Raw genomic sequence first — 24,121 nt, forward strand, 5'->3', positions numbered from 1 at the left:
CAAGGCAGGCACTCAGTAATATGAATGAATACTATGTGAATAAATGTTACAACAAACAGATATAAATAAGGTATGACAGTAAGTCATACTTAAATGAGTATTGTTTATTAAATGAGTATTGTTTATTAAAGTAATCAACTTAGCTAAGTGATGCATGCTCCCTCATTTCCACTGCTTAAAATAATTGTGAAACTCCACTTCCAGAATCACTATTATTTTAAAAACCATGTAAGAAACTTTATTCCTTTAGCCCTATGTAATTTTGGACCCCAAAATATCAGTCAGCTCAAACAACTTCCCCTCCTTAGTCACCAGAAATTGTATTGAGGTTAGAGATGTAGACCACTGAATGTCTGCCAAATACATGAACTCTGTATAAGAGCGAGTGTAAGAAGGCCTAACTTCAATACCCCCAGACAAGTGGTCTGCTGACTACTACTGACTGCACTATAGCGAAGTTTGAGACAGGTAGGTAGGAGAATTACTATTTAAACTCATCGTGTTAGAGGCCTTTTCAAGACTCCTTAAAAACATGACTCCCATTATCTGTCATTGTGTACGAGTGGATTAAGTGTTGTGATTTTATATAAATTTATAAATGAGCCTGATGTCATAAACCTACTTGAAATATCAAATACACTGATCTATTTTTAAAGGGTCTTTAGATATTCTTCCTAAATTCTTAATTTTAATTTTGCAGGAATTTTATTTTCTGACAACCACTAAACAATGGACATATTTTTACCATAAGAATGTTTAACTGCATATATTATACAACTAATATCAGTCTTGCTGCTGGACATTTCAAACACTTTTTCCTCAAAAATATAGATTCATTTTTACACACTACAAGTAGTTAGGTTAAAAAAAACAATTTCTTCAAGAAGTGAGAGGACTATCAATGTTAAACACTGATAAACCCAACACTGATTTACTTTTCTGAAACAGGTTTAGAAATGATTGCCTAATTACTTCCTAGATGGTTCCTTTACAGCCATGCCCAGCTCAGTGCCTCACACATAATAGAAGCCTGATAAATATTTGTGGAATTAATGAACAACAACTGTTTAATAAAAGGAAAATCTCTGATAATAACCATTTTAAAATAAGATAACAAATTACTTATTTTGCAGTTTAATGCCAATCATTCCATGTTTAAATGTTGTTTAAAATAGTATATCTTCAATAAAATACCTGCTTATGTTCAGTTCATTTTCTATATGTCCTTTCTGTTATTCATCAAGTCAAGCATCTTCTCCTATATCTATCCATTTGCTCTTTATTAAAGCAGATCTTTACCTGTTTTCAGAAATCAATAAACCCTTTTGAAAACCTGATTTTTGAAAATTTGAAATTTATGTACTTTTCCTCCAAAAAACATACACAGAAGTTTACACATAGATTCTAAAAAGGCTTGGATCTCCTGAAGTACCTCCATAGACCCTTGCAAGTAGGATCTTATGTTAAGAAGTTAACATTTTATAATATATTTCTGCATAGAAGTTCTATTAGTCCGTTTTCACACAGCTGATAAAGATACCGGAGACTGGGGAAGAAAGGGGTTTAGCTGGACTTACAGTTCCACATGGCTGGGAAAGCCTCAGAATCATGGTGGGAGGCAAGAGGCACTTCTTACTTGGTAGCAGCAAAAGAAAATGAGAAGGATGCAAAAGCAGAAGCCCCTGATAAAACCATCGTATCTCATGAGACTTATTCACTACCACAAGAACAGTATGGGGGAAACTGCCCCCTTGATGCAAATTATCTCTCACCGGATCCCTCCCATAACATGTGGGAATTATGGGAGTACACATTCAAGATGAGATTTGGGTGGGGACACAGAGCCAAACTATATCAGAATTATATTCATATTTGCATGAGTGTATCTGAGGTAAGATACACGCACATCGTATTATTCAGTTAAATTATTATCTTATTGCATAATCTCTGCTGGGGAGTCAGTTTTGTGAACACATGAACTGTTTTAGACTACTAGGACCTCACTGGCTCCCTGTGGTAATCATTTACTTAACAGCAAATTATCCACAGACTAGGAGGTCAAATTTGATTATAACAAACTCTCTTAAGTGGTAGAGGTTAAGAAGGAAGCAAGAGACAGGCTAGCTAAAAACCTCAAAAAGCAGCCGAAAATAGGTGGTAATGGGAAAGCAGGTACTTAAAAGATGGGTGCCAGTTTATCAATGGGAAAGAAAGAGGTTAAAGACATACATAATCTACTTTAATCCTAGTAATTTAAAATAACTGGCAGAACATGGTGGCTCACACCTGCAATCCTCGCACTTTGAGAGGCCAGGGTGGGAGGAATGCATAAGGCCAGGAGTTTGAATACCAGTCTGGGCAACACACGAGGACTCTGTTTCTACAAAAGAAAAAAATTAAAAACAAACAAATCTAGTATTGGTGGCTCTAAAAAACAGAAAAAGAAAAAATAATAAAATAAAATAATGAAGGCAAGAGAAGATAAATAATGAAGGCAGTGCAAAAAAACCTACAAAATGTAGGAGCAGTGGAAACTGTCCAGCTCTGTCCTCTAGGAGCTAGATAAAACAGAATTGTAGATAAGCAATTGAAAAGATATTTAAAGGACAGGAAAGTCTTTAATTGAACTAACGAATTTCCAAAGCATCTGACATTCTGAGAGAACCTGGATTTTTATTTCCAAAGACACCACACAAGCTGTAACTTGCAGATAAAAACTTACATGGAATTTCAAATTGCATGAAGTTTAAAACTTCATGAAGTTTCACATTAAGTCTCTCTCGTCTTATAGAAACAAATCCTGAAAATACTCATCAAATTCTTCTTCCCTATTTAAAAAAAAAAGCATACATATTAAGATCGATAAATAGAGTAAAAAAATTACATGATACATTATATGAGATTAATAAAAATAAAATAAGTCAACACATTGGCTGATTCTGCTATATATCAATATATTCCCATGATTCAACCATCAAATAATTCTTAGTTTCTAGAATAATCATAACTATACCCAGATTGATTAAAATAAAAATATTTCATATGTTGGTACCTCTCTCTAAATGTATTACCTAAAATTTTGCTTTGAAATACTTTTGAAATGTCATTGCTTCTCTTTACTTTTTGGGCTTACTTTATAACTTCTCTGTTCATTCTCATTTTAAATTATAGTCTGCTCAAGAAGTGAATAAAAAAGAAACTTTTTAAGGAAAAATGTAAGCCTAAGATATACCGGGGAATGACTAAGGGGAATTGGGTAAATCTCCTTAGGCTGTAGTTTTTTTACTACACTGAGCATAGTAAATATATTATGTATTTGTAGCAGTAAATACTATTTTACTTTTAAAAGACCAGTGTGATAGTAGTGTAGCAATGTAGAAGTGTACTTCCCATGCAAGGGGCTCCCTGGCATAGGTTTATGATAATCATAGTATGATGGAATAGGCTTCTCTGGAAGCTTAGGAAACAGCCATCTCTGAAGAAATCCAAGCAAGGACCAGAGGGTCATCTGTTAAAGTGAACTGATTAAAGATTTATTTACCAGGAGGAAGCTGGACGTGTTGGCTCTTATGACAATGGCTGGAAATAAGCTCTAATCTTACCAGGCTACGCAGTCCTTGGCATTAAATAGATCACCATGATGTAGTATTTTTCCATTAATAAAGCCATGGTTATAGCTTCCTAAACTGATTGAAAAGGTACATATTATCTATTAATATCAGCACTTACTGTGATTTTTCATCTGTCTCTGGTAGTGGACCCTTCCAAAGTTCAGATTCTGAAGCACTTTCTTCCTCATCAGAATTTCCTGTTCATTTAAAAGAGATGATTTTTAAAAATCTATTATACTTAAAACACATTTTGAACTATTCGCCAATAATTAACTTTTTATTTAACTCAGCTTCAACTTTTATGGCTCTCTAAAAATGGAATTCACTCTCATATGTACAATAAATTCTTTTAAAACATATATAAATAGGCCAAGGGATACAAACAGTCACAGCAAAAAGGCCAAGGATTTTAAGTCTCATGGAAATTTCTCTAAGTTACACTGAGTTAAAGTAGCAATTCCAATATTAACTCTTATAAGTGAATTATCTCTTGCAATATAGTTGTTTCTGATCTAGTTTCTTCTTTTTCTTGGTTAACAGAAGACATGCAAGTTAAGATTTACATTTGTAGAGAACATGTTTACATTAAGATTAGCACCTTAAGAACTGAGCTAGTATGTAAGACAAGCTAAATTATTAAAAAAAATTGTCAGACATTTTAAAGAACTAATGCTGATTACATAATGAGAGGAAGCCTGTTTCAGTGAAGAAACTGGCATTCTCACACACTGCTGGGAGTCAAATTTTGTAAACCTTCTTCTGGAGAAAAATCTGGCAATATAGATCAGTTTAAAACACATACCCTGTGACCAGCAATGCTGCTTTTAGGAATTTGATTATTTACATACATAAATAAGCACCTCTGATACATATGTACAAAGATGCACATTGTTTAAGAACAACAACAAAAAAAAACCTAATTCCCCACCAATTAGGGATTAATGACTGGTTAAATAAATACTGTACAGTTGTTTAAAAACATTAGCATATCTGTATGTACTGCAATAGAAAAATGTCCACTCTATATCAAATTTTTAAAAAGTTACAAAAAGTATGCATAGTATAACATATATGTTAAAAACATATGCACATTATATACATACATGTAATTTTATATATGTATTGTAAGTTTGCAAAAGCCAACCAAATTTAGCAGTGATTATATTACCTGTGGCCCTGGAATACTTTTACTTTCTATTTTAAACATTTTCAAATTGTTTGTATTTTAAACAATGAGCACGAATTACCTTCAAAATCAGTAAAAACAATAAAGACACTTTATATATAAAAATATGACAAAATAGACATGTTTCAAATAAATCACCTTTATTAGTCAACTAAAATTTTAAAAATATGGCAAAATTATCATGCAGTAACACTATAATCCACAAAGTAGTTACATTAGCAAACAATTCCTCTCCAATAATGATTATTAGTCTAAAAAAGAAGTGGCACAAATGTGGCCTGTCAATACAGAATGTCCTTTAGTTAAACACAACATAAAAATAAAAGAGCATTGATTTGTTACGGTGGATCTAGCCTTTTACCTGTTGGACTCTGATCCTTGAATCAACATGTGTGTCTGAACTTTGCTCCTAACTGAATCTATTCTGGCACCAATTCCAGCAAAAATGGCAAAAGGGGGGAGGGCATTTTGTTTTCTAATGATCTACATACAAATGATAAAATTTTAATCTTGAAAACAAGATTCCTGGCTCAATGACAGCTATCACTGGAATGGCCAGTGTCCCAAATTGATAATGTGAAGGAAAAAAAGAATTAAAATCTTCTCTTATTTTTATGAAAACTCACTAATATGAGATAAAGAAAGCAGAGAAAAACTAACTAGGCCTAGTAAGGTTATTACTAGTGTATTACTCTGCTAATGTTAATGATGCCAGAGAACAAAACCTACAAGGCCTTTAGAAGTGGACAGCTGTTATCTTGTTCTCTTCCAAGAGTACTTCCCACATGCCAGCTTTCTTACACCAGCTTTCTGATACCAGTCAATCAATTTTACTAAAAAATCAAGTCAGTTTAGAGTAACATTATAAAATAACTGTCTTAAAAAATACCCATTAAAAAAGTGGCCAGATATCCCTAAAGAATCAAGTCTACAAGACCGGACTAAATGACCTTTACAGTCCCTTATAACCCTATGAATCTATAGTATCCTGGTTCCCTGAGGGTTGGCAGTCACTACAAATCATTGCTATCATAACTGTTACAACCTGCCAGGGGCGGGAGGGGTGTTACTAAGGGCATAACAATTGGAAGAACAGGCAACACAAAAGAATGCATCACTGTCAAATCTATTCAGTAATTATTGGTAAGTAGGGATCGGAATTTAAGTCACTGACTTTCTGAGTTGAAAGGGGAACCTGGAAGTCATTTAATCCAACACTTATCTAATGAATGAACCTCTCACTGCAACACCTCCACTAACAAGTGCCAATTCAATTCATGCTGGAACACTCACTACTCCAGAGGCAGCCCATTTCTCCATTTCTTTTGTCAGGCAGTTCTAAGGGACAAGTTTTTCCTTAAATTAAGGCAAAAATCTGTCTTTGGGCAGTTCTGCCAACCCAGAGTCATAAAAAATAAGTCTCCTACATAGTAGAAGCCTTGCAGTAATTTCCATACAGTAATTTCCATGTCTGCTTCCTCATCTCTTCCCTCCCATCCCTTCACTCTTCTCCCAGGTAAACATCTGCAGTTACTCCAACATTCTTCCTACAACATAATTTCAAGTTCTCGCAATATCTCAGTTTTTTTCTTCTTGACCTGCTTCAAGTTTTCAATGTTCCCTTTAGAGTGTGGTGCCTAAATAAATTGTACACAATTTTCCCTACATATTTTGAATAATGAGTAGGCCTATCATCTTGGTTTTTGTGGATATTATATGGTAACTAGTAACTTGCCCTACTGAAGCAATGGCAAATGTCTCCAATAATCATGGTAACAAATGGACAGGTCAGATTTTTATAGACTTAACTTTTGATTTCATCAATTCCAGAGAACAAACACAGGATTTATATGTCTGTATTTTTCTTTTCTCCGATAACGATGATAACTACAGGTTATCAAGGACTTACTTTGAGTCAGGCACATACTTTACACATATGTTTTCTCATTTGATTCTGATAATAATCCAACAAAGTAGGTCTCTTTATACTCATTTTACAGACAGAAGTGAAACATAGACAGATGAAATCATTTAATGTGGATCTGTACAATGCATATGCCAAAACTGGGGTATAAAGAATAGACATACAGTTGATTTCACTGATAAGCAGTTATTGATTGATGATACAGGTAAAGGGCATAGACTTTGGAATTATAAACTTCTGTTTAATCCCAGCTTTGCCACTAACTATTTGACCTTGGACACTTTGCTTCAATTCTCTGGTTCTTGGGCGGTCTCATGTGCAAGGTGACCACAGATAACAATACTTGAAATTTGTTAAAAGGGCAGCAAATCATCAAGTTGTACACTTTAAATATATAATTTTTAAAAACTGAGTTTCTTCATTCATTTAAAGACATTCTCTAGGTCTTGATTTTTCTCATCTACAAAATGAGGATATTATATGCATATTATTAGATGAAATGAGGTAACATATCTAAAGCACTTGTTACTGTGCCAACAGAAATTGAGTTTTTCTCCATGGATTTGGTTTTAATAATCCAGAAGTCAAATGAGTTAAGAAGGTAACTGAGTATTGTCCAAATGGAAATAAAATAAATAGCAAAATGTGAGGTCTGAAATTGCCAAGACCATGTAATACAGATGACTGACCGCCTGAGAGGATATCTGGGGTTGGCATACCATAACAATGTGTATGTTTCCTGCTTACTATGGTAAATAACTTTCTGGCTGCCAAACAGCAGGTCAGCTTGAAGTGGATAATTTGCTTTTTCAAGGCCAAACTAGCTACAGGTTTCTCAGATTGGATATAGTCTTCACAGTATTCACCCTGCTTCTACTAGTAAAATTTGACCTGGCTGAGGAGAGGTAAAAGAGCATTAAGTGCTACTTCTAGGAGGCAGGGAAGGATTCAGAGGGCAGGAGTGAAAGACAGTGGGAGGGAGAAAGCAGGCAGAAGAAATAAAAGAATAATATAAATCAGTGATTCAAGAATTTCCCCCAAAAGATTTTTTAATAATAAAAAATTAGAACGGAAAAAGGGGAATTTTTTCTATATTACATAAACATTCACACCTCTCACTGTTGGAAATGGATGAAAACTAAAATACACTTTCCCACTTTAGCCTGTGTACACCTTTGTTGAAGTATGTACCTACGATTTCATCCTGAGATAACATTGGTCCACTGATCTTATACTTGGCAGTATTTTTGAAACTGTCACTACATTTTACCTAATTTAGGAAAGGACTTCCTGATAAATTAGAATTTACATGCAGAGAAAGTGTCAGTGCTTTAAGATACTTCAAATATATTGAAAACAAAGTTGGTACAAGCAAAATAATTATAAGGAATATACTATATTCCTAAGCTAGAGGAATACCTCCATCATCTCCCTCTCCACTAAATTTTTAAACAAGAAATATCTTAAAATTTCTATTTTTTCTCAGAGCAAAATTTCTGATAATTGAATATTTAAAATTTCTTAAGAATTATACTAAACGCAAATAATGTTTATATTTGAGTTTTGGAATTTGGAATAATTATCAAACTTTTTTTCCCTGAGTTTGCCACAATAAATCTTAAAGTCATAAAAAAATTTTTTTCTTAATTCTTAGGTTTATAAATAACCAAGTGACCAGGTGTGGTGGTTCACATCTGTAATCCCAGCACTTTGGGAGGCCAAGGCAGGCAGATCACAAGGTCAGGAGTTCGAGACCAGCCTGGCCAACATGATGAAACCCTGTCTCTACTAAAAATACAAAAATTAGCTGGGCATGGTGATGGGTGCCTGCAGTCCCAGCTACTTGGGAGGCTGAGGCAGAAGAATCACTTGAACCTAGGAAGCGGAGGTTGCAGTCAGCCGAGATCGTGTCACTGCACTCCAGCCTGGGTGACAGAGCAAGACTCCGTCTCCAAAAACATAAAAGAAAATAATCAAGTAAGCCTAGAAATCTCAAGTTTCTAAATTTCTATGAAATAAGTCTAGACAGTATAAAATGGATTAGATACGCTATTGAACTACACCTTATTATTAGGCCTTGAGCCTACTACAAGTCTTTAAAAAATTCAACACTGTATTACTGTTTAGATTCAAAGCTACTGTTTGTTACGACACAAATGGATGTACCCTTTTATAAACCCATAGAAGACTCTTCTCTCAAAACTGCCAGGAAAAAGCTGAACACTCTAGGAGTTCTCATTATTATCTTATGGGTACAATTAATCTTTCTACTGCTGGTTTCGCTCTTAGGTTTGGTTGTTAGGAAGAACACTGACAAATCTGTGATCTATCTTTGCAATTATGCAGGACTTTTTGGAATACAATTGTGTGTATAACTGTAGCTTTACATTGCTATTCTACCTTATTTTTCCATTATTCTGACTTTTTTAACCTTAAAAAAATGTATTGTGTATGTTTTTATAAGTCATCGTGAATACTTTTTGGAATATTTCAGGGAAAAAAATTATAAAATTTGCAGTAAATACTCAACGAAATCCAATCTGTTTTGATCCAAACTAGGGAAAACCATAGGACTAATTTAAATCCATTTCAACCTCATCCCTTTATCTTTCTTCCTTCACATTTTATAATATGAAATTGAAAGATATATCCATTGTATTTACTGGAAAAATTTTTAATGTTCTCTATACTTAAAATAAGAAACTTCTTAACACCCTTAATTGGGGAATAAATCCTATACACCTTTGGCCTTTTTTCTACAGTTTTTCTCATGTATAAAAATAATTAACAAAAACAAAAAATAATTCACATCAGAGCAAGATACAATTCATGGGAAATCTAAATTGCAAATACCTCAAATGCATATTTTTATTAAATAAATACTTGTTACTTACTCTTTAGAGAATCTTCTGATTTCTTTGAAGATGAATGTCCTGAAAAGGAAACATCATTGATTTATTAAGTATCATCCTGTAGTAGTGCAATCATTGTAGCTGTAACCAGAATTCTTAGCAATATTCTAGTTTGCTTATAGTCTTACAGATAAGCACTTCACTGTTTTCTAATCTTTCATGTTCATTAGTCTTATCTCCCTAATTAAAATGTTGCATTCTTTTAGGCAGGGATCATATCTTTTGTTCTCATTGGTCTGTAATAACCAGCACAAAACTTAAAAAATAATGAATACCTGCAAAAAAAAACTCATATTGCTAAAAAGAAAACCTCACAGATTAGCTGCAATATAAGTAATAATTTATTATCTATAGAGATGTTCAACATTTGAAAGCAGTTTACAAATAAATACTTGCTTTTTATAGTATCTTTTCTAAAGTCATACGCAGATGAGCATTAGTTCTCAGTAACTGATGAGAACACATACAATTATGTCATAAAACAAAAATTCTCAGCTCTACAATGGTCATCCAGTGACAGAAACAGAGAGAGAAAGGCACTAAAGATCTATCAGTGTAATTTTTTAAAAAATCACCATGATACAGAGCTTCCTGCAATAAGACCTCAGGGAAAATATTTCTGAAGGATGATAAAATAAAAAAGGGCAGGTGACAGATAGACAGTAACAATTCCTACAATGTTCCTGGATAGGAGGCCTCATAACCCAAAGTTTTTGGCCCCTTTAGACCAGGTGAAGAGTATAAGAACTACAGGGTAAGGAAATAGGAAATGTATTCTTTCCTGTCATCCTCTAATGAGGAACATGATACTTGCTTCCCAATATCCAAAGGTCTACAGGTAAAAAAGACGTTAGGCTTAATTTGGAGGCCCAAGGACATAATTAGAACCAAAGGGAGGAAGCTATAGATTTGGGCTGAATGTAAAGAGAAACATGCTAGCAATTACACCTACCTGAAAATGTAAAGCATTATTTTTGGTAGTACTGGGTTCCTTTTCCCTGGAAATGTTGAACCAACGCAGAACAATCACATGATACACAGCAGTGCCTCTCAAACTTTAGTGCATATGATTCGCCCTGGGAACTTGTTAGTAGATCTGGAAGGGTCTGAGACTGTGAGTTGCTAACAAGTTCCCAAATGCTGCCCAGAGGACCATACTTTGAAAAGCAAAACTAAAGAATATCCTTTCAGTCGTGATTCCAGAACTGATCTCTGAAGTTCCTTTGACTTTGAGAAAATGTGGTTGAATTCACTGATTCACTCACTTACATTTATTGAATGCCTACTATGGGAGCAAGCACTATCAGGAATTAGAGATAACAAAGTAAACATGTCACATAGTCCCTTCCCTTACAGAAAATAAACAAATTATTCCAAGGATATTATGTATTTCTAAAGGAGAAGTGAGAGGTATTATTGGAATATGTAAGAGGAACATCATCTTATTTGGAGAAGTGAGGTGAAAGGGTGCCAGGATGGGCCTTTCCAAGGAACTGAGCTAAGCTGAAACCTGAAGGATGAGGTAGCTTTTGAGAAAGGGGTGATGGTGAGACAGATAAGATTCTGAACATTTTGCCAAGACAGTCTACCTCAATATCTTGTTCTCTCCATACCTGCTAAAGCGGACTGGTCCTTAAAGTCAGTTATTGATTTTTCTTACTTTTTCTCTCTATCCATTCATTCAACTACCTAGTTCATCCATCTATTACTTATTTAACATTTTCTAAGACAGTAACCTAAAGCTATGAGAGTTGATGGGATTACACTGGGAGTACAGAGAGAAACTAGAGAAATCTAGGTAAGAGCACCGAGGAACTCTAACAGCTAAATGTAAGACTGAGAAGGAACTTCAGTTAAAAGCAGCTAAGGAGGTTGGGTGTGGTGACTCATGCTGGTAATCCCAGCACTTTGGGAGGCCAAGGTGAGAGAACTGCTTGAGGTCAGGAGTTTGAGACCAGTGTGGGAAACAGCAAGACCCTGTCTATGCAAAAACAAAAAACAAAAATTAGCTGAGTGTAGTAATGTGGGCCTGTAGTCCCAGTTACTTGGGAGACTGAGAAAGGAGGATCACTTGGGCCTCAGAAGTTAAGCCTGCAGTAAGCCAAGATTATGCCACTGTATTCCAGCACTCCAGCCTGGGGCCTGGATGACAGAACAAGACTCTGTCTTCCAAAAAAAAAAAAAGCTTCAGCTAAGGAGAGGCCAGCAAGATAGAAATAAAACTAAAGGAAGTTGTTTTGAGGCATGCCAACAGTCCGAACGCAGCTGAGATGTTAAGCATTTATTAATTACTCTTCAAGTCTGGTCCAAATTAAGGTGGTCTGGCAAGAAAGAATCAAATTAATGATAAAGCTAATTCTAGATGATCCCAGATAAGGTATAAAAGAGTTCCACATGGTTTTCCTAAAAGTTTGCTAAAATTTTGTTATTTTCTGTTATATACCATAGAAGTTGGGGGTAAAAAAGCTGCATTTCTACAGACTTTGCTTTCAAAGGCACTCTAAATAGAGAATACATAGGAAAGAGATGTCTCAATTCCACCTGGCTTTGGTCTTCTATCCCTGAAGAATCTTCAAAGTCTTTTACTCTCTCACTATTACTTATGTTGAACATGAGCTAGTGGGGTGCCAGGGATATAGCAATGAACAAAGTAGGAAGAATCTCTGCCTCTTTTTGGCTTTTACATCGTCATATGTGTAATAATGGAAAGTGTCAGGAGCCATGACAGCATTACATATGAGAGTCCTAATTTAGATTCAAGGTGGGGGATGAAATCAGGAAAGGATCGGAAAAGACATTTAAAAGCTTAGACCTGAAGGATGAGCTGGGATAGAACTAGGGTTTTAGGAAGAGAAGATGCAGCATCCATGTAACCCCTAAAATTGAAAGAGGCTTGACATTTTGCAGAAACTGAAAGACTACATGGGGGGAGTATGAACGTGAGGTATGGAGTGGTGAGAAACAAGCCTTGTATGGTACACAAGTTCTGGATCCCACAGAACCTTTTAGCTTTGTCCAGGATTTTGGTTATCAGCCTAAAAACAACAGGAAATAACTGATTTATGGAGAATGGATTAAGAGGAGGGAAGGTGGAATGGCAGGACAGAGGTGGAACCCATAAGGAGAATATAACAGTAGCCTATAAGAGAAAATATAGAGGTTTGTAGTAAGGTGGAGAGAACTTCAGAAATACATACTCTGGGGGTAAAATTCACAGGACTTGGTGACAAATTAAACATAAATAATAAGGTGAAAGAAAGTATCAAGGATAATCCCCAGATTTCTGATATTAGTTTTTAGGTCAACATAGGTGTCATCTACTGATGGAACACTAAAGGAAAAACGTCTATAAGGAAGATCACATGCATATCTATGCATAATATGAAGGGTCCAATCCCAGCCCTGAACCTTAATATTCATCTACCTCATCTATTTTGATTGTACTGAGTAACATTTTATAAAGTAGAGACTAGTTCTTTCATTTGGAATATGCAGTGATTAACATGGTATCGCAGTTGTGATAAGAATAAACATATAATACAATGAGGGCAACAAATTTCTTAAGTGACATATTAAATATTTTACTAGCATATAAGGATAAATAACTTTTTAAGACTCAAAAGATACTTTTAACATTTATTGGTTAAAATTTACCTTAGAGGGGAAAATAATTAACATAGAGACAAAAAGGCATTCTGCTACAAATGCCATCTCTCAATAAGCAATAAAATGACAATATCTTCCTCTCACCATCTATCAATTTTACGAAGACTAAAGCTTGGTGACACCATATACTTGAAGCTATGGGAGTAGACAGTATCACAAGGGCATGTAGATTTAAACTCTGCTACATAATGAATATATCATGATGTGCAAGAAGAAGTAAATGCTTCTAAGAATGCAACATATCTAATGATCTTCATAGCTGGAGCAAGAGAGCCCTCTCCTGTCCAAATATTGTATTAACATTGGCTTGAATCTAATTCAATTACCTATCTAGATTAAGTATGATTCACTATAAATTACAGCTGATTTGACTTTACTTTATTATGGACAAAAAAAGCAACTAGAAGTAACCTTCGTAATAGCTAATATGTGCCAAGTACTATGCAAACTGCTTAATGAATTATCTCATTTCAACTTCTGAACAATTCTAAAAGGAATCATGACCATTTTACGCATAAAGAAATTGAGTCTTAGAGAGCTTAAGGACTGCTGAGGAAAAAGCAGGCAGTTCTAAGTATATGTGCACAGCACTATGCTAGGTTCTGAGAACACAGATACATGACAATCTTTCTCATTTCTAGAACCTCATAAACTAGTGAAAAAATCACACAGGCCATTATAAATAAAATCAGTATTATAATTTTATATTGATTTATAGATTACAGACTGTTTAAAGGCACTGATCAAAGTGCCTTTCACATTCTCATTTGAGTTTCCACAACAAGCTTGACCAGCATGAGATATTCACCTCACCCCTATACACATAAGAGAAATAAAGCAGTTCAGTGACTTATCCAAAGTAACAAGTCTGTAGGTGACAAAGCCAGGAATTAGAAAACTGTTGGCAATATTATACTATCTGCCAAAAATGAACTAAAATTAACCCTCTTAATTAATTTAGAGGAGTTCTTAAAACTCCTATAAGTCACTTTAAGTTCATATCTAAATTCTCAGTAAGTTTCCTCTCAATTACCATAAAATGAAATTCTAACTGCATTCACCAATTAGATGAATGAAATACGGCAGATTATATTTCATGCTCATAAATGTGAGTAGATGCTTTATCTTAATTTCCTTTTACCTTTATCTTTTTTCTTGGAGGCCTCTTCTGCAGAGGATAATCTGGATTTTTTACGTGATGACTCTCCACAATCTGTTTTGGTTTTATCTTTTCTTTTTTTTGACTTGATTTCTTTTCTCCTTTATGTTAAACAATATAAAATTAAAGTTAACTTTTCCAACTGACCTTTTCAAAAATAAAAACCATCATATGAACAAAAAACCAAAATCAGTTAAAATACTTATTTTTTAAATGTGATTTATATAATAAGGAATGTTAAGTGAGTCTGTAAATATTTTAGGCTAGTATATTAATTAAAACTATTCTGTAAGACAATAAAGTCTTAACACTGAGACAAATAATTATTTTCTATAAGTTCTGTATACAACCATAGTAAATACAAATTATAATTGTATTTGTTTTCTTCTTTCTATATTCTATCACTTAGCCTTTTAAAACGAAATTACAAAAACAAATCTCATTTCTCTTCACATAATCCATATCCACCTACATGTTAAAAAAGCACAAATAAGGTGAAACTGCTGAACAGCTCTAAGCCACCAGTAAATAGAAATTTCTTCTCTTAAGAATAAAGGAATATAGTAAAAGCATAATGGAATGAAAACGGAAAGGTCTTATTGTTAATTCATATATCAACATCAGGCCACTTATAATTTATACTCTTATTGTTGCAGTTTTATCTCTTCTAGGCCAGGTTTACAAGGTTGGCAAGCAATTACTTAATTTTAATAGGTTAAAAAAAGAAATACTAAATGGGAAAAGGTGATAATGCTGAAATTGGGACTGGCAAGGAGGATAGAGACAAAGGTAAAGATTACTTTCAAAAAACTTGTTCAGTAGATTTTCCAAGTTAAAGTACATATACCAAATGCTATAATAGTATTTAATGCAGTCATCACTTTTGCCTATTTCGTAAGAATCATTTCCATTTTGAAATGAAGTTCAAAAGTCAAGGTCAAAACAAATCTCTGGTTTATTTCAATATCACTGATAGGAAGGGGAAATAAAGGTTTAGGCTATTCTAGTAATCTAAAAAAGTTCCAGCTCGGTGTGGAGGCTTATGCCTATCATCCAGCACTTTGGGCGGCTGAGGCAGAACTGCTTGAGTCCAGGAGTTTGAGACCAGCATGGGCAACATAGGGAAACACCATCTCTACAAAAACTTAAAAAAAAATTATCCAGGTGTGGTGATGTACACCTGTAGTCTCAGCAATTCTGGAGGCTGAGATGGAAGGATCACTTGAGCTCAGGAGGCTGAGGCTGCAATGAGCCATGATCACACCACTGTGCTTCAGCCCAGCCAATAGAGTGAGACCTTGTCTCAAAAAAATAAAGAATAATGAAAATAATAAAAATAATTCTGCTAATTTTAAGAATTAAAAGTATTATTTAACATTTATTTTTAACAGCTAAAGTACTATATAGGCACATTTATGACAAAGCTGTTATTTTTTGACAACCCATGTGATGAAAAAAAAGAAAGCTATTCTAAAATTAATATGCTTATGTATACATTTTATAAAGTTGCAAAAGTTGAACTAATTTAACTGTTATTCAGGGCATAAAACCTGACCATCACAAAGGCAAGTTGCAAAGAATCAGTCTGAACATCTTTAATGCCAGGTACTGTGGCAAGCAATTTACATGTACTTTCATTTATTCCCCACAATAGCCTGAGTAGCCTCATTTTTACAGGTGATAAAATTAAATCTTACAGAGGTTAAGCAGTTTGTCCAAGAGGAAGCCTAGTAAGTGGAGAAGCTGAGATTAAAAACGCAGGTCTGATTTCAAACCCCATCACTGCAGGTCACTGGTATTCCCACACATTCAATGTGGCAGATACAGTAAAGCTCATTCAATAAAAGCCTGATTTTAACTTTTTTTTCTTTTCTTTTCTTTTTTTTTTTTTTTTTTTGAGACAGAGTTTCGCTCTGTTGCTAGGCTGGAATGCAGGGGCTCAATCTCGGCTCACTGCAACCTCCGCCTCCCAGGTTCAAGTAATTCTCCTGCCTCAGCCTCCCCAGTAGCTGGGATTACAGGCACCTGCCACCACACCCAGTTAATTTCTGTATTTTCAGTAGAGACAGGGTTTTACCATGTTGGCCAGGCTGCTCTCGAACTTCTGACCTCAAGTGATCCACCCAACTTGGCCTCCCCAAGTGCTAGGATTACAGACATGAGCCACTGTGCCTGTCCTTGATTTTAACGTTAAAATGAGTATAGAGGTGTCTAATCCTTTGTAAGAACAGCAAACTCCAGCTAAAACACTGTCTAAATGAGACACAAGAACCGCTTTATGAAGTCTGCTTTACAACGTAATTTCTAACATTAAAGTGTCAGGACATTGGCTCCAAACTAAAAACTCTAACATCCATATACCACCCCACACAGGCCTTTACATTTAAAACTGCTTGGCAAGAATAGGGCATGGTGGACTTCTAAACTCCTGGTTTATGTAGCCATATGACAATGCCAGATTTTCTACATGATCAACCAATTCAACCATCAACCACCCAAGTCTACACTTAGACACTTAGTGCAGGTAAATGACTATATCCTGGATTACCAAATATTAAGAATGGCATTTTAAAAGACATTACCTGTGATGAAAATTTAATTTAATGGAACATTCTTGGCATAACCCTAAAAAGAAAAGACACCAATGAATGGTTGATTTTGAATAACCACACTGCTAATCTAGTTTTAATATCATAAATTTGCACTTTCTTTATATTCCATTACTATAAGAGGGGAAACAATCTGAAGAAAACAATCCGACCTTCATCACCTCAAAAATGCAAATACATACACACATACATATAATAAAAATACTAGATTGCTTGAGGAATTGAAAACATTCTAACACTATTTTAGAAAAATGTGTTGTCAATTTGTTCTAAAAACTGTGTTCCACAGGCACGTTAACATGTGTCTCACATCAAAGATACCTAATAATAATGTGGATATAGTCATTTCCTCTGAAGTATTCTAAGAACTTTCAAACGCAAAGGAACGTTTCAAATAGTTCCATTTTTTTTTTTTTTTTTTTGCCTTAATCTCAGTTCACACTGGCTGACTTTTCCTCTTGAGCACTTCCAGAAGGAACTCAGAAACCAGCCTGTATTGACGTGCATAAGTAGCATGTGGGGATGTTCTTGACTTTTATTAGGTATAAGCAGGAAACTGAAGGCACATTTACTTAGAACCCAGAGAAGGCTAAAGGCAATAATATGATAAGGGAGAGAAACAGCTGACACATGAAGACTAGCTTAAAAAATAAATAAAAGAATGACAGACTCTAAAACATGCATCCTAAGGGAAACTGCTATATTCTGGAGTATTTATTCCCTATGGTTTTAAGACTGAGGTCAAGAACAATTACGCTTTCCTAAAGTTTTTCTTTATTAATACTGTCAAACAGAGTGAATTTATTTATTATCTGTGCTACAACAATATCACTGAGTAATCAGCTAATGTGAGATTTTACACTGCCTTTTCTGATATTGTGCCTCTTAGCTATGTAATGTGGTGGCATTCTCACGTGAATGGGGACAGAGCCCCACTCTAGAAATTACCAGTTTACATTTGACATTAGAATTCTTTTTACTGAAACACCATTGTAATGCTAAAAATGTAAAAATTTGAGGTTCAAAAGTTGAGACTTTGGGAAGCTCCAAGAAAAAAGAGCACTTCCAGAAAGATATGTTAAAAATTGTATTCGAATTTTAAAGTCTATATATTTTTAATTTTAAATTAAAGACAAACTTGGAAGAATCAATCGTATCCCCCCTAAAATCAACTTACTTAATTTAACAAGTGCATTTCTCTTTTCACCATGCTCAACATAACCAAAATTAACTTCCCAACTCTTTAAGCCTTCTTTTTTATCACAATATTTATTTCCACAGAAAAACTGACCTGCAGAAAGGAAAGGAATATTAGCTATGGTAGTTGGCGACAATATTTATCTATATGATCTAGTATTATCCCTAAAATGCACTTCTAAAGTATGTAACTTAGCCATAGTCAGCCTTTAAAAACTGACCAGAGTAATACGTTCAACCAACTTGTAAACAAGTATCGAATCAAAGTACTGTTACCAAAAAAATCAGTCACAGAATTCTTGCTTGATAGACTGTATTTAGATAGACATTTTAGGGACGCCCTATTAGGGAATCTTACACTTTGGAAAGACAGTATTAAAGAATGGACATATTTCTCAGAAGTTGAAGGAAACAAACAAACAAACAAACAAAAAAATGTACTCACAAATACCCCAAAAGAAAAAAACACACTTTCCAAAGTACATGCACTTATAGCTGCGTGAAACCTTTCAATATTTAATGGTCATAATAAAGTTAATATTTTTAAGTATTAGCATAATGACATTTAAATACTAGCACAGATGGCCTTGAAAACACAATTAAAAATTCTAGCACTTTGAGGCAAAGTACAATATGTAGTCAAACCAGATACTCTAAATTTTAGTATAACTTGACACTATTATTAACATCACCCACATCACCACGTCCACAATATATTAAAACCTCCAAAAAAAGACTAACTGATAACCTGAGAGAAAAAAAGAGAAACAACTCAACAGTAATTTACTTTGGCAAAAAGACAAGACAAACTTTTATTAATTTATATCACAATAATTTGCACCAACAGGAGCAAATCTGTAACCAGCAAATCTTTTTTCATAAAAATTAAGAAATTATCAAAATGAATTTAGAAAATTACACCCTAAAAAGACTGATTTCTAAATCAGCCTTTTAAACTCATTCCAAATGAGTATTTTATTAAATCTATATTTTTAGTAGGTAAGGCTTTGTTAAAATAGTAACAAAATTATAACTTTATAAAAGAAATCACAACAGTAGCTTTCTTTTCCTTCCCTAACTAGTCCTTTATTCAGTTATATGAATGTAGAGACTACCCATCAATTTTTTTTAAAAGGTAACATTATAAACTCACCTGAAAATCTCATTCAATAAAAGTACAACATCTTAAAATTGTGATAGACATTTCAGGATTTCTCATTATTTTAGATAAAAACATACACTAAAGTATAACCTTAGGAAAAGTTAAAATAGCTTTAAATTTATTCTTTTTCCTTAATGTTGTTTCATGGCATATCCAATTTCACACCTAACATATCGAATTTATGGAAGATATATATGAGCTACAATGATAGCATAAATATTTAATCATTTAAAAATGTAATCTTTCCATTTAAAATATTTTTTAAAGTAAGTTTAAAATTATTTCCTTAGTGCTACTACATAGTTTTCAGTACTTTAACACTTAAAATGCAATTACTCAGTAAGGAGCTAATTTTATAGCAAGAGACAGTATGGAGATACACAATTTCCAGGAAAAATATAATGAATAGATTTACAATAATGCATAGAAAAAGCATTTACTGATTGCCTACCAAATGTCTGGTCTTTTGCTATTAGACTAAGTATTTGGGCTCAATCTCAGGGACTTCCAAAAATGGGTACTAGCCTGACCCAAAATTCTATTGGGTTTAAAATGATACTTCTACTTTCAAAATGTGGATTTGGCTGAAAACAGTAATACCAATTCATTATTCCAAAAATTAACAAAGAACGGAAAAGAATAATGCTTTCTTTTTGTTGAAAGTTGTCTTGCTATGAAATCTTTAATTTGTTAAATATTTTCTACATATTTAGAAATTCGTAGAACATTCAACTGAATGTTCTAAAGGCAAAATTATAAAGGTAATAATTATTAAAGCATTATATTCTGTCCTTTGCTAATAATGTACCATGAATACACCTTCTCTAATTTTACTTTTGTAGATAAGAATTTCTTGCTCCAATTCAGAAGCTTAACGAAATAAGTTTATCCTATTAAAAAGTAAAAATTTTAAAGAATTACCTTTTCCTGAAATTACTTCTTTTTCTACTCGCCACCTAAATCCAAACTGACAATAAAAAAATTACATTTATGTCAATGTAAATTTAAATTAAATTTAAATTATACAGAAATCTAAACATGGAACCAACAATGACATTCACCAACTTAAAAAATAAATGTAATTCCCATGACAGATTTTTCTCTTCTTATAGGATTTGAAGAAAATACACTGAACAATTAGCAATTTATCTGTTAAGAACAACCGACTTTAAGATAGCTTAAAAGTTATAGGTGCCAGACCACAAGATACCTAAGTTAACAAATAAGATGTCCTGTTCTGTAAGACTGACATGAAAAAAAGAGGTTATGGTATAGTAAAGAGGTAGTATATTCTAGTACAAAAAGTACAGCTTTTGGAGTCAGATTATTTATGTTTGCATTTTAGCTCTACCACTTAACAGCTGTACAGCACAGGGCAAATTATTTAATCTCTTTTTGCCTCGGCTTCCTCATATATGTAAAGTAGAAATATGAGTACCTACTTCCTTGGTACTCATAGAGGTTTAAAGAAGTTTAAATGAGATAATACATATGAAGCACTTAGAATAGTAACTAGTAGACTCCAACAATCATGCTTCTTGGTATTTACCCAAATGAGCTGAAAACTAATGTCCACACAAAAGCCTAAATATAGATGTTTACAGCAACTTTATTTCTAATTGCCAAAACTTGGAAGCAACCAAGATGTTCCTCATTAAGTGAATGGATAAACAACTGTGGTACATCCAGACAATTAATATTATTCAGTGGTAAGAAGAAATATCAAACCATGAAGACATGGAGAAACTTAAGTGCATATTACAAAGTCAAAGAACCCAATCTGAAAAGACTACATATATATGATTTCAACTATATGATATTCCGGAAAAGGCAAAACTATGAATGAAGTAGAAAGATCAGTAGTTGCCAGGGATTAGGAAGGTGGGATGAATAGGTGGAGCACAGAGGATTTTTAGGGCAGTGCAAGTATTCTCTACGATACTGTAATGGTAGACATACATCATCACACATTCGTCAAAGTGGTAGAATGTACAATATCAAGAGTGAACCCTAATGTAAGCTACGGACTTCAAATGATAATGACGTATCAATGTAGGTTCACTGATTGTAACAAATGTACCACTCTGGTGTGGGATGCTGACAGTAGGAGATACTATGCATGCATGAGGGCAGGGGGTATATGGGAACTCTGTACTTTCTGCTCAATTTTGTTGTAAACCTAAAAATGCTCTAAAAATTAAAAACAAACAAAAAATACACTTAAGAAAATTACTTGAACCCGGGAGGTGGAGGCTGCAGTGAGCCATGATCATGCCACTGCATTCCATCCACCCTGGGCAACTGAGCAAGATCCTGTCTCAAAACAAACAAAAACTACAACAACAACAAACAACAAAAACAAACAAACAAAAAACCACTCAAGTCTAGAAACATGCATACCTGTACCCAACTCAAGAAGCTCTTGTCACTCATTAGGTCTTAACCCTGGAAAAGTTACTTAACTTCTGTACTTCCTCTTCATGTATAAAAATGGAAATAGTAACAACCTTAAGTTCACAGGATTGCTATAGTAAGACAGAGGATTCAGATAAAGTGTTCAATGCCTTGCTAACTTCAGTTTGTTGTGGGTTGTTTGTTTTGTTTGTTTTTCAGCCTTCCAAATAGCTAGCACTACAGGCATGTGCTACCCTGCCTGGCTAATTTTATTTTTTATAGAGATAAGGTCTCACTATATTGCCTAGGCTGGTTTTGAACTCCTGGCCTCAAGTTATCCTCCCACCGCAGTCTCCCAAAGTACTGGGATTACAGGCAACAGCCACTGTGCCTGGCAATTTCAATTATTTTTTTAAAAAAATCATCAATCTATTACTTGAATTTGGCAATTTTGTATTTTAAATGCAAATAAAGGCTCAAAATATTTTAAAATATTCTGATTAAAACCCAACAAAAATAAAATCCTCCAAATCTAGGGGAAAAAATAAAATTTCAGGATAACTCTGTTTAATTCTATTTTTTAGCCTATATATGTATGTGGAGATTGCTTGCATCCAACATATGTGAGGATGTCTACTGAAGCACAGCCAAGTGTAACAGTAATAGTTTCCAAACTTCTTCATTCATTAATCTATTCACCAGATAACTTACGAAGCAACTACCTAATGGGCTTGGCATTCCACTGAGGATAAAAAGTGATTATTAAAATAGTGTGTCACCAAGAAGGTTATAATCTTATGAGGAAATAATAAATGTAACAAAACAAATTACATTATATCCTACTAGTTAAAGACTGTATATTCTTTCCTGACATAAATGTCCTAGTTTGGATTAAAGTTGAAGTTATTCAGGATTTGGTGCTGAGCCTCTTCTTCTCACTCTGCACTCATCACAATGAGGTCACGTACGCAAGCAGTAAACAAGGATTCTGACTTTATGACCATCGACTTGAACTTTTATGTATACGAAAAATAAACTTTCCAGCTCATTCAAGCCAGTGGTTTTTTTCGGGGAGTGTTCTCTGTCCCTGCAGCTGGACCTAATCCTAACTGATACATTGATCCAACTAAAAAGGGGAAACGCAATAAAGAAAGGAATAGGAGTAAGAGGCAAAGATGGAAATTCACTAAAAATGCTCTAAAAGAATCTACTGTATATATTAGGAGCTGTTTTTAATTAAGTGAATAATACACTGTCTTTGTATAAATAAAGGGAAGAGAAAATGCATCCTAGTGAGGGAACCAAAGGCATTACTCTTTCTCCAACACCTCGAACATGGTATACCAAAACCAAACTCATTATCTTCCCCCCCAGCAAAAAAAATCACCCTTCAAATTCTGTATTTTTCTCAGCATCCGTGCTCAGAATCTGTGAGTCATATCTGATTTCTTGCTGCATTTACCCTCAAATACAATCACTCATCATGTTCTAGCAGGAAAATACATTTTTTTTCAAGCTTATTCTCTTTAAAGTACAATTTTTAGTGGTATTCTTTTTTAAAAAACTGAGAACTCAATTATTTAATTTTTATTTATGTATATTTTCTCCCCTCAACTAGACTAGTTTTTTCTTAAGAGTACTATTAATCCACAGTACCTAGTCCAGTTTCAATAGATACTGAACAACAACAACAAAATACTGAAGAATTATGATGGTATTAGGAGGTGGGGAAAAATAAAAGAAAAAAAGAAAAAAACCCCAACAACTTAAGAACAATCCATGAATAAGCCAGGGCTGAAAAAGCTCCTTTGTTACATGCTCCTAGAAAAAGATAATTTTCACACTTGATTTACAATATAGTAACTTTAGGTAACTCCAATTACTGTGGTGCTTTTTGAATCAGATGTGGTACAGAGAAGACAGCTGTGAACTAGAGTCCACAACTAGTTTATAAGAAACAGAAGTTTTGGGGATATATTAAGTGCATAGGTTTATAAATAGGGTATACAAAATGAACATTATTACTACTTTCTATAAGAAACTGTGAAGCAACACACTTATTAAAGGCACTACTGAAAAAATTATTAAATCAACCTGGTTCTAATGAGATCAAACGATTTAAATGACAAGAAATCTTCATGATACATAAATATAAGATAGCTTTTTAAACAGGTTTTTGTCTTAATACAAATATACAGTATCTACAACACATATTTATGCAACCTTCCCTCCTCTCACATTTCTAACTGAGATCTGCTCCTGGGTCACCTTTTCCAGCCACAATTTGACATTTGAGATAGA

The 24,121-nt window shown here is 34.0% G+C and overlaps 2 protein-coding genes across 5 annotated transcripts in view; one reads left to right on the forward strand and one right to left on the reverse strand.

Annotated features, from left to right (window-relative positions):
* SLC35G1 (solute carrier family 35 member G1) overlaps positions 1-24,121 on the forward strand; it is a 400,995-nt gene that overhangs the window by 167,680 nt on the left and 209,194 nt on the right. The gene's annotated exons all lie outside the window — the stretch shown is intronic.
* LOC126962045 (protein FRA10AC1) overlaps positions 859-24,121 on the reverse strand; it is a 36,254-nt gene continuing 12,991 nt past the window's right edge. For 2 of the 4 annotated variants that reach the window (XM_050802823.1, XM_050802824.1), the window contains exons 8-14: positions 20,348-20,393; positions 18,245-18,358; positions 17,041-17,083; positions 14,441-14,559; positions 9,616-9,654; positions 3,730-3,808; positions 2,654-2,828 (exon numbers count right to left, since the gene is read on the reverse strand). In XM_050802823.1, coding sequence (XP_050658780.1) covers positions 2,786-2,828; positions 3,730-3,808; positions 9,616-9,654; positions 14,441-14,559; positions 17,041-17,083; positions 18,245-18,358; positions 20,348-20,393 — 483 coding nt within the window. In that variant the 3' untranslated portion in view covers positions 2,654-2,785. Of the gene's footprint in view, positions 2,381-2,653; positions 2,829-3,729; positions 3,809-9,615; positions 9,655-14,440; positions 14,560-17,040; positions 17,084-18,244; positions 18,359-20,347; positions 20,394-24,121 lie in introns of those variants that run through there. The other 2 variants (XR_007728568.1, XM_050802825.1) reach the window with 2 other exon arrangements.

This window comes from Macaca thibetana, chromosome 9 (genome assembly GCF_024542745.1).
Source record: "Macaca thibetana thibetana isolate TM-01 chromosome 9, ASM2454274v1, whole genome shotgun sequence".
Taxonomy (NCBI): Eukaryota; Metazoa; Chordata; class Mammalia; order Primates; family Cercopithecidae; genus Macaca; species Macaca thibetana.